An 18,583-nucleotide genomic window follows, 5' to 3' on the forward strand; every position below is an offset into this window, starting at 1 on the left:
ACGTTTTACAACAGAAATTGGATCTTTCCCAAAATATGTGGATAAAAGTGTAACCACTTTATTGTCCTTCCACAAAACTAAAGACAATGGCACGATTCCATATGATGATACTTTATCAATTGATGTTCCTCTTTTTAGGTTTTTTATATATTTATCATTTGAAAGTTCACAATTTGGAATTCTATTACACCGTACAGTTCCTAAAGCTAATATACCTTTTTGATACAAAAACTCAAACAGAGGTATACTGGTATAATAATTATCACAATAAAGTTTATGGTTTTTATTTTGTGGTACATTTCTGGTAAGTCTGACTACTACATTTGAACTTGCCCCTAAATCTGGTTCATTTGGCAACCGAAATTTTTCCCAATTTTCTTGACCAGTAAATATCTCACATTTATAAGAAAACCCATCATCATCACACAATACAAATAATTTGTAGCCCCACTTGTGTGATTTGTCAGGAAGATATTGTTTTAGATAACTTCTAGCTTTTGTTGCACAAAGCTGTTCGTCTACAGATAAATATTGATTACATTGAACACTTGAATATTTTGTATTTAAATGTTCTATAAGAAGTCTTATTTTATGTAATCTATCAAAACTAGGATTGTCTTTGGAGAGCATAGTGTGATTATTATTAAAATGTAGAAACCGATGAATAGTTTCATAGCGCCTTAGAGACATCAGCAATCTGAGAAAAATTAAGTTCAACGCTCCAGTAGTCTCTTACATTAGATACAGGAAAAACAGAAGCATATATAAGAATTCCAAGGTACCTTCTGAACTCAATCATTGATAAATTAATAGGTTTACTAACATTTGTTTGAATGGAATATAACTTAGTTTCATTTACAATATTTTGCATAAGTTCTTCATTGAAAAAATAAGTGAAAAATTGTAAAGGTGTATCTAAATCTAATATACTGTCAGATTTCTTTGAATACTAAATTTTGATCAGGTGATATAAAACTACCATCTTTCCATTTTAAGTTAAAAAATTCTGGAGATTTTTTTGGAGGTTTATATGTCTGTTTAGTAAAATTTTGAGGCAATGGGTTATTTTTATTTCTCATTGATGATCTTTTTGAAATACTGGGAATATTTACATCTACATTGCAATCTGGGATGAATGTACTAGCATTGTCCTCTTGTACTATTTCTATAGGTAATTGTTCAATATCTAAATCTGGTATAATATTGTCAACGGGTAACTGTTCATTATTTATGACTAAACATAAATAAATATAATGTTAATAAAGTATGCAAAAATAATACATTAATAGTAAATGAGTAAATATAAGTAGGTAATATTAAGTAGGTACTTACTATATTAATTATTAAGTGGTGAAATTGCATACATTTTGCTGAAGTTCTTTTATATAATAATATTTAATTTACCTAAATGTTGGAAGTCACCAGTATTTTTTTCAACATGATCAATATTGGAGGCATCGACATCATGGTTTGAATCTGAGTCACTGATCGCGTGTTTTTCAAAAATGTTTATGCAATTAGAATCTATAGATAAATAAATACCATAATATACCGGGTGATTCTTTTATCATTGAACACTCATTATTTCAAAAAGTATCAATGTTTTTGAAAATATTTTTTTACAGTTTCATGTTGTTAAAAAAACAACGTTTTTATTAAAAAATTATTTTTTTAAATATTTTTTATCCTTATAATTTTTTTTAAGTTTTTTACTTTTTTGAATGACAACCTAGAGTTTTAATTTCATATTTCAAAGCAGAATATTTTTCTAAGTATTTTGATACGTAAAAATCGAATTTTGGACGAATAGTTTATGAGTTATAAGTAATTTAAGTTTAGACAAGCGGAGTAGTGGACAAACATTTTGCGGGGTAACCCCATACCACTCCACTCCGCCAATCAAAACTTTAAATACTTATAACTCATAAACTACTCGTCCAAAATTCGATTTTTACGTATCAAAATAATTAGAAAAATATTCTGCTTTGGAATATGATATTAAAACTCTATGTTGTGATTCAAAAAAGTAAAAAACTTAAAAAATGATGAACGTTGGTTTTTTAACAACTTGAAACTATGTAAAAAAATATTTTGAAAAAAGTAAATACTTTTTTAAATAATGAGTGTTCAATGATAAAAGAATCACCCCGTATAATTTTAAATAAATTATTATTTAACAAAGTTAATACCAACTACTATGCCTTTGGTGTATAACGAGGAGGGCAACTGTTATTTAAAGAAGTATTGGATTTTAAATTGCTGCTAATGTTTTTTTTTTTAAATTATGCATGTTGGGAGATAAACTATGTCGTTATTATCCGACCAATAACGATAATTTTTATTTAAAAATATAATACAGCATATTATCATTATACAGTGCAATAACGATTTTGTTCAGGTTAAAATTAATAACAATTATTACCTTTATAGCAAAAATAAGTTGTTTACCTATATATTATCGCTCCGCGTTCTTTCACGTTTTTAGTCGGAAATAGTTGACCGTTTTTTGAACTTATGTATAAATGTACATATGTATAAAATGTGCATGTGAGATCAGGTGTCGTTGTTGAGTGGGGTTGTCAACCGTCCAGTTTTCACCTGGACAGTTCAGATTTTCTGGACTAAGGTATACCTTATTTCAACTGGATTAATATCTAATAGACATGACTAAATATCTAATGTACCTATTTTGTTTTGAATGGATATCTAAAAGTGTATTAAGATGGATATTGTATAATATGTTTTGATGGATATCCATAATATTTGAAAACAGCGGCCATTTGGATATCTAAAATATGTATAATAGATATCCATGTATATCCAGTAGATATTATGTATATCTATTATATTTTAATGTATATCCATTAAAAAGACATGTGTTATGTGTGTATGTATTTTTAAAATTTTTCAAATGCTATTGTAACCATATATCAGGAACCTTAGATTACATTTTCACACTTTTTAGCCCAACAAATATAATTTTATTCATATTTATATATAAAAAAAAAAAACTAAAAAATTGAAATTTTAAATAGTCCGTTAACAGCTCAAAAAGTGTCAAAATATTTTCAAAATTGTATGGTGTTTAGAAAATGAGAATATAAATATTGAGTGAAATATTGTCATATTGTATCTACGGTCATTTGTAATAGAGTTACACCATAAACCAAAAACTTATTTTGCGTAAAAATTCACGTTTTTCTTTAATTTCTTTATTGTTTTTCCTGGCGCTTTTGAAAACTGTTGGGAATTTTAAATTTCAACCTCCCGGAAGCCATGCTGCTCATCAATTAGAATATGATTCAAGGAAGGGCGAATCGAGTTAAGTACAAGTGTTTCAAATAATTTGGATAAATGAGGTCGGATAGTTATTGGACGATAGTTCGTAACATCTGTAGGATCACTGGACTCAATATTGGTCTAATTGAGCCGAGTTTAAGGGCAGACGGGAAGATATCTGAATCAATAGAACGCCTAAACAATAACCATAACGGTTCTGATAGAACAGACCGTAGTTTATATAAAAAATCTCCCTGGATACCATCCAGACTTTATATTACGGAGGGAACATAAGCATTGGTAGACGTTACTAATCAAAAAATGGGCATTAGACGGGAGTGTAAAATGGCTTATTGAGCATGATGTTTGGGATGAGGCTGGAGATGGCTGGGTGAACACAGAAGAAAAATATGTAGCAAACAGGTTAGCTGCATCAGAATGAGATATACTTTGTTTACTATGTAGTGTGACACTTGAAGGTATAGAAAGAGTAGAGCGGTTTTTTCTAATGAAACTCCAAAAATATCGTGGGTTGCGTAGTAGGGAAGACTCAGTACGAGAGACGAAGTTACTATAGCATTGCTTGGAGATGAATTTAAATTTGGCACGAAGAAGTGAAAAAAGCTTGTAATTCGATAGTAGCTGAGATGATTTATATTTAGCATGGGCGCGAGATTTGGCAAACACTAATTCTTTGAGTTCTTTTGTGTACCATGCCGGAAATTTGGAAGGTTTTAAAGAGATTTTAGGAACAAAGGATACAATTGAATAGAGGAGAGCATCAAGGAAGACAGACATGGAATCATCAGGGGAGTATGACTGAAAGGTAAGTTTCCAATTGAAAGAGTTAAAAAATTGAAAGATCTGTATATAATCTGCCTTGTTGAAGTTATAAAATGATTTTATGGGAACAGATTGGGGAAAGTGTACGAGGAGATTAATAGTGAGTGAGAGAGAGGGGATGGTAAGGGTCTGCAGGAACTGCTGCCTCAAGAGCATGATTTACAGTAAAGGAGCTATGATTAGAGAATATGAGGTCGAGAAGAGAATGGTGAGAGTTTAATATGTAGTTATGTTGGTAGAACCCATGGATGGCAAGTCTTTCAGGAATGGAAGTGTATTCAGAGAGGGACTGAGTTAGGAAACACAGTCCATGCGCATCATTAGACCATGAAATAAATGGTAGATTGTAATCGCCAGTTAGTATTAGACTGTGGTTAGGGTATTTTTGAACAATAAAATAAATAGTATTTAGATGCGTACTATAAAGCTCAATAGGTGAAGAAGGTATGTAAACACTGCAAACAATAATATTTAAGGAGTTATGAGAGAAGCGAACAAATAATTGCTCAACACTATTGTTAGATATAAAAAGGGGAGAGGAAGGTAAGTCCTTACGTATAGCCACTAATACACCGCCACCACGATTATAGGAGCTGGTTTGTGGAGACCTGTCACATCTAAATATGTTGTAGTTTCCGTAAGAGCAATAAACGCATAATTAAAACATGAGGTATTACAATTGAAATTAACAAGTTTAGTACGAAGGCCGCGACAATTCTGGTAGTATCCATTGAGGTTGAAAGTGTTGTGGGTGTTGGTGTTGTTTATGATAGAGTGCGTTGCTGGAGTCGGACGTCGTTTTTTGAAAGGGAAATTATGCACGGGTAACTGTTTTTAAGAGTGATGGTTAGATTATGTTCTCCCGCTGCTACACGGTGATCTAACTCGACAGGTGCGAAGTTGTTGACGTTCAAGTATAGTTTTATCACGTACGGGTGGCCATTCGTCCCGGATTTCCCGGGACGTTACCGGTTTAGGAACCCATGTCCCGGCGTCCCAGACAAAGTTCTCGGGACACCGATTTGTACCGGTTTTGGACTTTTGCATAGTTATGTCCCGGAAATTAAAACCGTTTTTAAATTGGTATTCTTTTACTTACTCGGTTATCGATTTTATTTTGAACAAATCCTAATCGTATATTATTTCGATAACGAACGTCCGAATGTACGACAATTGCAGTTATAATCAGTTATAATTAATTTTCAATCGGGAAAAACCATATTATGATTTTAAATTTCTAGTATTACGGTTACGAAAGATTATACTACAGAATGTATAGTTTACCTATAGTCAATACATTATAAATTATTTAACAGTTATTTGCTGACGATACAAGTTGTTTGCGAGTGCAATATTTATCAACAGTTTTGTTCGTATTTATAATTTACAGTGTCGTAATTTTATACAGTTCATATTTTTACGTAGTGACTATGCCGCCTAAAAGACTTTGTCATTTTAACGAAAAGTTGCAAGATGATTTCCCATTTATTAAAAAACTTAAATCTACTGACGATTTCAATGTACAGTGTACAACTTGCCATGGAACTTTTTCAGTAAGTCATGGTGGACGATCGGACATAAACGATCACCTTAAAACGCAAAAACATAAGTTAGCTACAAGATCATCGATTCAATCTGGTAAAGTTTTCAACTATTTTTCTGCTTTGGTTCCTACTGAAAATGATTTTTTGTTAGCCGCCCGCGAAGCTACTTTTGTGTATTATACAGTAATTCACAATCACAGTTTTCGTTCTATGACTTGTACATCGGAACTGATTCGTCAATGTTTAAACGACAAAAAATTCACGTGTGCAAAAACAAAAACCAGGGAAATAGTTGTCAACGTTATTTGCCCGTACATAGTTGATAATACTTTAAAAGAACTATCTTCTGCGAATTATATATCTGTTTTAGTTGACGGTTCCCACCACAAAGCAATTAAACTAGTACCTGTTGTTGTTCGTTATTTTTTGCCTCATGTTGGTGTAAAAAACAAAATACTAGAGTTCTCAAATTTGCCCGGTGAAACGTCTGATTTAATTACTTCTAAAATTATTGACGTTCTTACTAAATTCGGATTAAAGCAAAAAATTGTTGCACTATCGGCTGATAACACAAACACTAATTTTGGTGGATTAAATAGAAAAGGAAAAAATAACGTGTACACAAAACTTCAGACAGAATTAAAAAAAGATATACTTGGATTAAGTTGCAACGCTCATATTCTACATAACGCTGTACAAATCGCGTCAGATAATTTACCTATTGACGTAGAAGCTATTACAGTTAAACTTTTTGGATATTTCCACATTTATACAGTGCGGGTAGAAAAATTAATAGAATTTTGCAATTTTGCTGATGTCCAATACCGTGATATTTTATCACATGCCAAAACTAGATGGCTATCGCTGTCTCCTGCAATTGACAGAATTATTTTAATGTTTGATGGCCTAAAGTCGTATTTTCTTTCACAAGATTCGAGTCCTAAGATATTGGTTGACTTTTTTCAAAACGTCACTGCTCTATTATATATGAAATTTATACAAAGTATGCTTAAACTGTTCAATAACTATATTCAAAAAATTGAAGGGGAAAAAATTTCGGCATTTGAATTAATTGATATATTAAACAGTTTATTAAATAACTTAAAAAACAGAAAGAATGAACATTTTATTAATACTAAAATGGAGATAATGATTGATTCTATTGAAGAAGAGGGTTATTTAGTTAAAAAAGAATTTGATATAAATTGTCAAAAGTTTTACGATTTATGTATATCGTAATCTTATATTGAAAAGTGGACATTACCTAACCAGGTACTAATGGTTGAATTAAATTGGTTGCACTTAACAAACAAAAATACAGTTACATGGAATAATGCTAAAAATACAATAAAGATGTTATCAAAATATGTTAAAGTTAATGAAGATGAATACTTTGATGAGTTTATGGCTTTTATAAACATTTTTCAAGACAAATTTGATGACTGGACAAAAAATGTTGTTTTAGTAGAACAAAAATGGGTACAAATATTTAATATACATATTTAAAGAAAAAGATGTAAATGTATCAAATCTGGCAATGGTTGTAGAGTTTGCATTTTGTTTACCGGGGTCAAACGCGTCAATAGAGCGAGTATTTTCGTTAATGACAACTACTTAGACTGACGTTCGAAATCAAATTGATACTAAAACAATAGAATGTTGTCTGATAACAAAAACATATGGATTGAGTTGCATTGAATTTTACAATGAAATAATAAAAAATTCTACACTACTGAAGAAAGTACACAGCACTGAAAAATATAAGGTCTCTTTGGACGACAAAAATAAAAAAAAATAATAAATCAGTAAAATCTACCTAGATTAGTATACTTATCTTAACGGCTGGAAATTGTATTATTGTTTTTATTTGAATTTTAAGTGTTCATAAAATAAAGATAGCCTATCTAATTGATTAATTTGAATATTATTTATACCTAAAAGTTATATACAGCTACCTATGTAATTATATAGTATATACTTACTAGATAGTAACCTATTTTTTATGAATTTTGGTGTCCCGGGTTTCTAAAAATTAAATCTGGCCACCCTACACGTACACGGCTGGTGAGTGGTAGAAGGGACGATTTCTGGGTTTTAGCGAGACGATAGGACGAAAGAACAGCAGAAGCAGCTTCGCAGGAGCCAAAGATAACTTTGAGGGGTCAAGATGAGGTAGAGGTAGGTTTTCCAAGGCGAAGTAGTTTGAACTCAGTGTGTACATCAGCAGAGAGTTTAGAAAAAACATCCCGTACAATGATTTCATCGTCGTTAATTCTAGTATGAAGATCACTAGACGTGGATTCGAGTAGACCATACATAAGAACATTGAGCTTCTCGTTCGGTAAATTCTTGTAGAACATCTGAGACATGGGTGGAGGGCGCAGCTGATGAGTTTGATGTGTTTGATTCTAGTAAGTCGACTTTGGTTCGGAGATCAGAGATTTCAAGTGAGTGGGCATCAAAACGTGAAGTGAGAGCATTGATACTCGATTTGAGTTCAGTACCTAAGGATTTGTGGCCTGCCAATAATTTATCTTGAGATAAATGGATACGCTCAATAGCTCTTAGGATGTCATCATCCGATATTGTATTTTAATCATTAATCGTGCCTATTATATGGTTGCCACATTGTATTTTAACTTAGGCAGTTAGGCCTTTCCTAATATCATAATACACATTTTATGTTTTATTAGGTACTATATATTGCAATTTGAATAGTTTTTACACTATACCTAGTTTTGATTTTGTAGTTGGTATATATATTATTTAATTATTTATGTTATAGATTTTTAAGAATTGTAACGATTGTAAATTGTAATACCTACAATATAATAGGTATATAGGTATCCGGTACTATAACAATAAGGCTATATATTATTATACCTACTGACAATACTAAATTATGTATAAACTATGCAATATCATATTATTTATTGCTATTCAGTTATTCTAATATAACAACTATTTTTATATTATAAATTTGGTATTATAATGTATATAATAGGTATATTATAATATTGTATTTTTATTTTATTCATTTTGCCTTATCAGTAATCATTACGATTACGTCTCGAGGTCCACTCTTACATACGTTATAAGTTATGGTCAAATCTGTATTCTATGATTATGGTATACTAGCTGTATACATGGACCCGCTACCCCGATCGTGGGCGTAAGCCGATAGCAAGAAGTGGCGGCGGCGCTTTTGATGGTGTATAAGAGCGCTTTCAGACGAGACACTTGGTGGCCGGCTACTTGTGTCTGAAAAGAATCGCGCGACTAAGATAACATTGCTATAAATACACTCGTACACACGAGACACAGACACGGAGTGTGTGTCGCGCCACTGAAGTTGCGTGTCCCGTCCTCTCTAGCCGCCGGACACTGTGTCTGTGTCCGAGCCACTGATAACAAATTAAATTAAATTAGTACGTTCAGACGAGTGTCGCGTGTCGCGGCCTCCAGATTATTTAGATTTTTAAATTACGTAAAATTATTTTTTAATTAGTGAACACGTTATAATATAACGTATTACAGTATTTTTCGAAAAACTTATATAGTTTTATGTAAAATATGACACTGTGTACAATGAGTCTCGATACAGACAAATTTATAATCGAAATTGAGAAGCGTGTAGAATTGTGGGATACAGCAAGTCCTAATTATGCAAATAAAATAATTAAACAAAACTCATGGCTGGAAATATGTCGATTATTCCATGAAGGATATGACTCAATGGCAACAAAAAGAAGTTTGTAAGTATTCATATAACACATTTACATTATATTTTAAGAAAGTATTAATTTATTCAAAACAAATAGGCAATACATACATAATATTATACTTTAATAGTTTAATTTATTTTTTACTTAACTATTTTACTTATATCACTTAAAATTAAATTATATTTTTACTTATTTATGCTATTTAATTGCCAAGGAACACTTCCTTCGCCCATAAAGTAATCAGCAAATTTATCACGAATTGTAGTAGGTGTTTTTCCTGAATAGTGGTCTGTTCTTTCATCTTCATCTTGAAACCATTCATATGATAATGTGTTTTCAAACCTTAATGAATTACTATCTCGAACACGAACAAAATTGTGTAATATTACACACGCTTTTATAATATTTTCAGCGAATGGTTCGGATACATTTAATGGCCTATGAAATATTCTCCATTTATTAGACATAATACCAAAAACACACTCAATAAATCGACGAGCTCTTGAAAGCCTATAGCTAAACACTCTTTTCTTTAGTGGTAAATTTTTTCCGGCATATGGACGCATTAATAATACTCCAATAGCTGAATATGATATACCCAATTTAATCTTGATGAGAAAAATCATTAATCTATTTTCTTTACTCACAGCACTATAACAACAATCAGAGATAAATGAAAGTAGCAAGTTAAAAACCTTAAATGTAGTACTGGTTAAGTCTTTTAATTGTGACTCGTTAGTTATAGAATGATATCCTAAAAAAGAATTCATGTTTAAACAAGATACATCTGGACCACAAGCAATGTCTTTAGTATTAGAAATGTTAGAAATATTATTTGATAATGGGATATTTGCTTGAGTTCCAACATCATTATTCAATTTATTAAATTCGCATTCAAATTTAAATGGATTTGTATTGTTAAAATCAAACATAACTTGAATTCCCAAATTAGAGACACAGTTCGAGCTTTCACACTGAAGTGGTTCTATGATTTCTGCTTCTGAAGACTTGACATCATTTATCATCATTTTTAACTTTTTGTCTTGACGGTTTGATGTTCGTATATACCTATCACTCTGCTGTTTAATATTAACTTGTTTCTTTTTGTACACTTCAGGAAACAATGATGGTATGCATGAAGGGCTATTGGAGTCATTTGAGCGTTTATTACCAATAAAATGTTTACTGCAGATAACAGAATGAGGTTTAGGGTACCACAATTGACCATTATTGCTAGATTTACAGAGTTCAATTTTAATACATTATTCACAAACAAATTAAATACATTATGCTTTTATTTAGCTTACTCTAAACGTTTAACTGCATAAATCCATTGCTTCTTTAATTCAATCTGGTAAGGCTTGTTTGGAAAATTATAAAACTTAACATTTGTAGTGTTTTTGTAAGTATTACTACAGTTAACAACACAGCAGATTTTACTCATTTTAAACAACAAATAGGAAATAAATAAAAATGTATAGAAAATAGAAATACAGTGAATAAAAACAAATAATTAAAAATTGGTATTTACTATTTAAAAATGTTTTAATTATTAATGATAATTAATATTTTAATAATATACTAGGTAAGTACCATAATATAATATCCATATCAATGATCATACAAAAACTGCATGCACGGTGTCTATAAGCATTAAGCAGTACTATACTTATCACTGTAAATACTTAAAATTTTCACATAATGTTTATGTTAGTATTAAAATTGGAAAATTTAGTACAAAGTTTTTTATAAGTTGTTTTTATTGTAGGTAGTTAAAAAAAAAATCAAAAGTCGTTCGTCACAATTTTTTTTATAAGCGTTTGAATTTTAAATTTTTACGAAATTGCGATACGATAACGATCTATCCTTAAACGTCGTGGATACTTGAAAATTTCACCAGTTATTTACATTGGCATTTTTCAAATATTTTACATATTTTTATGCTATTTATAGTTATTTGAAATATTCGTTTTTGTTTAGTTTTTTTTTTATAAATATCGATAAAATTTCTTAGCTGAGCCAAAATATTTGAAAATTTAATACAAGGTTCCTCATTAGTTATTTTTATTATGATTAAAAAATAAAAAAAAATACATAGCCACAATTATTTTTTATATAATCGTTCGAAATTCAAATATTGACGAAAATTCTTCAAAATCATAAATATTTATTCATTATTACTATAAATGTTTAAATTTCATACAAATTATACAAATATAATTGAGGAAATTGATAATATATGAAAATATTTTTTATTTTTTATACCTAATATAGACCAAAACCATGTCTTGAATTCAGAATCGCCAAATACTTTAAAAATATTAACACCAGTACGTACATATGAAAGTAGGCAATTTGGATCGTCTTGTTTAGTTATTCCGGAAAATAGCCCTTCATTATCAATAACACCAACAACCAGAAACTACGTATCATCTTTAATAAATATGCCGAGTCCTCAAGAAGTGGCCACGGTTAGCTTACATAAAAAAGTTAATAAACATGAGATCCTTGAAAAAAAACTTGAAAATCTTCGCAGAATATTAAAAAAAGCGTGCCGTTATTAGATCGTTAAAAAATAAAAAAATAATAATAAAGTCAATAAGAACTATATTCAACAATTTTTCAATAAAACGTTATTTCCATCGGTCAACTCAAAAGCTATTATGACAATGCAAGTTTTACACAAAAATCGTAGGCCCTGGACAAGGAGCGAAAAAAATCTTGCACTTTCACTTTACTACAAGTCACCTTCTGCATACATTTATATGAGGAAAAACGGTATAATTTTACCTTCTGAAAGTAGTGTGCGGCGCTGGTTAAAGTCCATAATTTACATACCAGGTTTTGTCAAAGAGTATTTAAACAAAATTAAATTAAAAGTTTCTTCAATGAAACAAAGTGATAAAAAATGTTCAGTTTTATTTGATGAAGTGGCAATCATGAAACACATTGAGTATAATAAATCGCTTGATTTGATTGAAGGGTTTGAAGATATGGGTGTTTTAGGACGATTTCCTAAATACGCTAAACATGCTTAGGTAATTATGGTGAGAGGGTTATACAGTAACTGGAAATTTCCGTTATGCTATTTTTTAACTAGCAATGATGGTGTCAAGGGTAATGATTTGTGTATTTTAATTAAATCAATTATAAAAGAAATTGTAGACATTGGATTACTACCAACAGCTCTTGTATGTGACCAAGGAACCCAAAATCAAAAATTATTTTCTCTTCTGGATGGAACTGACTCCAACCCAACAACAAAAATACATAACCAGAATCTTCAATTAATATACGATATACCACATTTATTTAAGAGTGTCCGTAATCATTTATTGAATGGTGATATTCAAATAAATAAAAAAAAAATTGTATTTCAAGATATTGTTCAAACGTATGAAATTGATACTAAAAATTCAAAAGCTCGTAGTATGTGTAAGATATCACCTATTCATTTAAACCCTAATCCATTTCAAAAAATGTCATGCAAATTAGCTTTACAAATATTTAGCAACAGTGTATCTTCAGCTATAAAAACGGCAATACCTACATACTGGTCAGTTAAAATCAAAATCTGCTAATGATACAGCTGACTTTTTACTTGAATTGAATAATACATTTGACGCATGTAATAGTCAAAATCTATATGATAAAAATCCTAACAGGCGTCCAATGAGCTCTTATAATAAACATATTTTTGAAGACATTAATAAGACTATTTCAACTTTCCAAAACGCTAAAAAAATATGTCACAAAAACAAAAAAATTTCAGTGCCACCATGTTTTACGGGAATTGCGTGGTCATTAACTGCTATAAAACAATTGTATGAAATAGAAAGATCTACAGCCGAAAATATTTTTCCATCGAATGAGAAAATGTTTTTTTTTGTTAACAAATAGACTTAACCAAGATCCTTTAGAAAATATGTTTTCAATTATAAGACAAAAAAATGGATATACGCGAAATCCAACCGCAAAAATATTCCACACTTGTTTTGCGAGCATTTGTTCATTCTCCTTAATGAAAGTTTCGGAGAAATGTAATTGTGAAGCAGATCAAGACGAATTTTTAACTATTGATATTTTATCTAACATCGAGGTCGAAGTTAACAATGATACAAACGAAAACATTTCAGACCAAGAAATCGAAAACGAGATAAATGATACTTCTAGTGATGAACATTCAAGTCATGATTCAAGTTCAGAATGTTCAACTTTATCTACTGAGTTAAAACCAAAAGTAACAACATTAGAAGAATGTTCTATTGTATACTTTGCAGGTTATCTTGCTAAACGCGTTATTGAACATTTTAATTGTACAAATTGTGAAAAAAACTTATTGACGCAAGATCTTATTAATGAACCAAATCAATTATTAATAACTTTTAAGACTTTCCAACACCTAAATAACACATACAACAAGGGATTAAAAAAACGATGAAGCTTTACAAATATTAATATGCAATACTGGTCTTAATGTATTTTCAAAAATGTTTGCTGTCATAAAAAGTGAAAAAGAAATAGTTAAGCGAATGTTAAAAGTTACTGTATTAAAATTAGCAGATTATAAATTTTGATGACTCAACATGTAAAGGACATTATGAATTTATTGTGCAGCTCTTATTAATAACTAGAATTTATAAATAATGTAAATGGTCGAAAGAAGACAGTTCGGTATATTTCTACTTTACCGGGCACCCTAAATTTAAGATTTTTTTTTTTAAATATATGTATTTTTTAACGGTGAAAACGATGGTGCAAACGAAAATTGGCGCAGATCATTAGTTTGGAAGTTATAGCCCATTAAAGTTTGATAACTTTGGTTAAATAGTCCACATTTAATTGCGAAATTTATATATTCCGTGGTGCAATGGCTAACGCGGCACCACCGAGAACATCGCGGTCACAGGTTCAATGCTCCCTCATTCCTACCAAATTTTTTGGATTTTTTTTCATTTTTTTCGACGATAGTGAATTATATTATATTATAATTGCTACGTATTATGTGTAATGTGTTTTTTTATTGTCTAAAGATTTAAAATCCATAATTAATTTTAAAAAAGTATATCCCGGAGCGTTATCATCGTCACTGTCGTTGTTGTCATCGTTCTCGCTGTCGTCATATTCATTGATGTTACTGTATAAAACCCCTGCTTGTTTATAAAAATTCAGCTGTGGCATCTAATTTAAAGGTCCGACATTTTTTTTGGAACATGTGTTTGGCTAGGCAACCTGCGTAAAACTCTTTCTTTCTACAATATTGAGAAATAGAAGCTTTAGCGTGTCTCCATGAGCTTTCTATAGCATTGGAATGAACTCCTGTATCAGGATCCTTGAAATGAAGGCTGTGATTCACCGTTAGATGAACATAGCCTTGGTTGTTCAAAGTGTTGTAAGCCTAAAATTAGGTGATTAGAAGTTTATCTGTATATACAAGTTCACTGTTCTAGAAATACCTTCCAACAGTCCGATATAATTGTAGTTCCAGGCTTTACCCAATCTTTAATTATTTTTAATAACGTGTCGGCTGTACGATTTTCAACGGGAATCATAAAACAATTTCCTGTTTCACTTTCATAGCCCCCAAACACCCATTGTCCCTCGACACGGTGGCCTCGATGGTGTTTACGTCTACCAAATTTTGACTCGTCAATTTCAACGGTATGTCCATGACCACCAATCATTACTTTCCTAACAATCATATAATCGTAAACGACTTCGCGACAAAATGATGCCCAGTCCACGATTGTTTGATTCGCCAGCCGCAATTGTAGTGGAGTACTGGGAATGAACAACTCATCACCCATAAATTTACGAAGCCACAAATGTCTAACAACGACAGGTGTGACTTTCCAAAAAACGTGTTTTTTCTCAACGACATGCTATAAATTGTATTATAATTATTTTGTATTTATTTTAATTTAGTTAGAACCGCACGTTCCACTACAGCACCTTCGCCAACTCATAATATGTTGCTTGATATCATGGGGACAGCAGCAGTAGGGCTAGTGAACATTTTTGATGGAGACAAAACAGGTAACTATTACTGGTTTCTATATAAATTTCATAACAAATACATTAGAATTATCTAGCTTATCAATTGTTGTTTATTTTAGGAAAACCATTAGTTAATAGTTTTAATACAGAGGAAGAGATAGAAATTATTGGAATAAATAGTTTGGAAGATGAATTTATATATTCATATAATGATAATTCAGTGAGTTATTTATTGTGATTACCATTTTTCTTAATTGGCCTTAATTTGTTTACATTTTTCACAGGTAGTACAGCATGTAGATCATCTTGCAACTGCAATGAATAATCCTGTGGCAGTTGTCTCATCTGATACAGTTAATAGAGAATTTAATGATAATGCAGTGAGTTATTTACAAAAATTACCATTTTTCTTGATTGGCCTTAATTTTTTTTACATTTTTTACAGGTAGTACATGTGGGTCATCATGCAACTGTAATGGATAATCCTGTGGCAGTTGTCACATCTGATACAGTAGGTTATTTATTAAAATTATAATTTTTCTTAATTGGTCATAACTTTTTTACATTTTTCATAGGTAGAAGAACATACAGGTCACCTTGAGGCTGTTGTCACATCTGATACAGTGCAACAACAACACATTTGGGCAAAGTGGAATCCAGAAGTCTTAAAAAATAATAAAAGTGCAGAGTAAATGACCCCTTTTGCTACTAAAAAAAATATTAAGACCACTTTAGGGGAAAGCGTGAAAAAATATTCGTTGGAAAAGCTAGATTTGATAAAAAAAAACAAAAACAATATTTTGAAAATGAAGATAAAAGGGCTCAAGAGAAACACAATGCTGATGAATTGCGAGCTCAAGAAAAACATGAATGGGAACGAGCACATAACAAATTATTGTGTGATAAGTTGATACGTGTGTGAAGTTGGCCCTCCGAGCAAATGCTAAAGACTTCAAACATAAATCAATATTTAGCAAGTTATTAGCAAGTAATTGCAAGTTCATTAATACAATTTGCAAGTCAGCAGTTTCGTCAAAAACAAAAAACATGAAAGTAAGGGCCAACTTCACGTAGCCCTACCGATTTACCCGATCGACTCCAAACCTGTACCAAAACATCCCCCAGTAATTGCAAGTATTAGCAAGTCCGTTTTCAACATTTGCAAGTCGCCTCCCTTCCTCACAGGGGTGGTTTTTTGCCGTGAAGTTGGCCCTACCGATTTACCCGATCGACTCCAAACCTGTACCAAAACATCCCCCAGTAATTGCAAGTATTAGCAAGTCCGTTTTCAACATTTGCAAGTCGCCTCCCTTCCTCACAGGGGTGGTTTTTTGCCGTGAAGTTGGCCCTACCGATTTACCCGAACGACTCCAAACCTGTACCAAAACATCCCCCAGTAATTTCAAGTATTAGCAAGTCCGTTTTCAACATTTGCAAGTCGCCTCCCTTCCTCACAGGGGTGGTTTTTTGCCGTGAAGTTGGCCCTACCGATTTACCCGAACGACTCCAAACCTGTACCAAAACATCCCCCAGTAATTTCAAGTATTAGCAAGTCCGTTTTCAACATTTGCAAGTCGCCTCCCTACCGCACTCATCATTTCGATCCGCGCATTTATAATTATTTGTTATTTGTTACTTTTTGAATATTTTTAATAAATAATTTTAATAAATAATTTTATTATTTTTTTTTTATTTAATTATTTTAAATTAGGACTAACATGTTGAGTGAAACTTTAGCTAATGGATCCATTGCATTTGTTCAAATTAATATTATTGAAAATCATAAATTTTAATAAAATGAAATATTAAAACTGACCCTCCAATTGGAAACTGTGCATGTTGTAAAAACATTTGTTTTTAAATCTGGAATTCTGTACTATGTCATAATAGTCATAACACTCATAACAATATAGCCATTAGGTACTATAAGACTGACCATTTGGCATTTATGTACAATTTCGAATTTAAATACGAATATTTCTTTTATAATTTTTAAAACATTGAATATCAGCTATATTTTGAATAATGCAATGATAAATCTTTCGGATAACCATCAAAATACAATAAAGTACGCTGTCGATCAAGGGCGCACCCAAGGGGGGGGGCCAACGGGCTTAAGCCCCCCCCCCAAATTGCTTGCCCTTAACATTTTGATAATTGTATTAAGTATATTGACTTTAAATTATTATATAAAAAAATTATCAACTATCGAAATTGAAGCATTAGATATAACGTATAACATAATATTATATATTTATACCTGTCATTCCGGATAATATTTGAAAATGATTTAATTTAGCCCCCCCCCCCCCCCCCCAAAAAAAAAAAAAAAATCCTGGGTGCTCCCCTGCTGTTGATACTAGTGCGTAGGTACTTATTGTGAAAAAAAAAACATAAAAGTTTAATTAATGAAATTTTAATTTTATTATTAGTAAATAACTTTTAAAACCTAAATGTAATGAAATATTAAAACAGAATATTATTTTTTTGATCTCTCATCACAATGGTATATAATATGTAAATTAAAATAAAAAAAATATAAAATAATCATATAAAACTATCATTAATTCTTTAATATAATAGGTATGTAACAAAACTTTTGTACTCTTAATTCTTAACTTTTTTATGTTAATGAAAAAAAAAACAGTTAACTTAATTTTGTACATATACAATTATAATATGTGGATTTACTATTACATTTGTATTTTTTACAATCATTATTTTTTGGTTTATATCATTGTGTAATTCCCAATTCTTATTTATGTTTCTTCTAACATACGTATTGTAATGCCCAGGAACGTAATTTATAACAGCTAAAAGTTCAAACCTAATATAACATATAAAATACAGGGAATTATTTGATTAAAATGTTACTACGTTTTATACTTACTTTTCACACAAAACTGTTGGGATTTCATCTAATTTAATTTGAATGTTGTTAATGTCAGTCTCTATGAATAAATGTTGACCCAATGTTGTAATGGATTGTTTGAATCCATTGCATTTTCTGCAGATTATTTTTTTCTCTTTTATGTAATCCAATATTAATGATTGGAGTGATTTAAAATTCAGTGTTATTGGAAGAATAACTGTAGGTGAATTGAGTGTTGTTTTTCCACATTCTTGACAATCAATATATTGAGTTGCACTAGGGTTGTTGTTCAAATAACATTGTACAATTTTGGTAACATTACA

At 30.8% G+C, this 18,583-nt stretch overlaps 1 protein-coding gene and 1 pseudogene across 1 annotated transcript; one reads left to right on the forward strand and one right to left on the reverse strand.

The window, feature by feature from the left end:
- Window positions 1-9,576: 9,576 nt before the first annotated feature.
- On the reverse strand, window positions 9,577-10,835 carry LOC149059854 (uncharacterized). Its single transcript, XM_089226519.1, has 2 exons — window positions 10,699-10,835; window positions 9,577-10,624 (listed from the first exon to the last, which is right to left on the reverse strand). The coding sequence occupies exons 1-2, from the start codon at window positions 10,833-10,835 to the stop codon at window positions 9,577-9,579; spliced, it is 1,185 nt and encodes a 394-aa protein (XP_089082645.1).
- Window positions 10,836-15,178: 4,343 nt separating this feature from the next.
- On the forward strand, window positions 15,179-16,310 carry LOC149059855 (uncharacterized; annotated as a pseudogene).
- Window positions 16,311-18,583: the final 2,273 nt, after the last annotated feature.

This window comes from Diuraphis noxia, unplaced genomic scaffold (genome assembly GCF_037042655.1).
Source record: "Diuraphis noxia isolate RWA-SAM2 unplaced genomic scaffold, SU_Dnox_SAM2 contig0001, whole genome shotgun sequence".
In the NCBI taxonomy this organism is placed as follows: Eukaryota; Metazoa; Arthropoda; class Insecta; order Hemiptera; family Aphididae; genus Diuraphis; species Diuraphis noxia.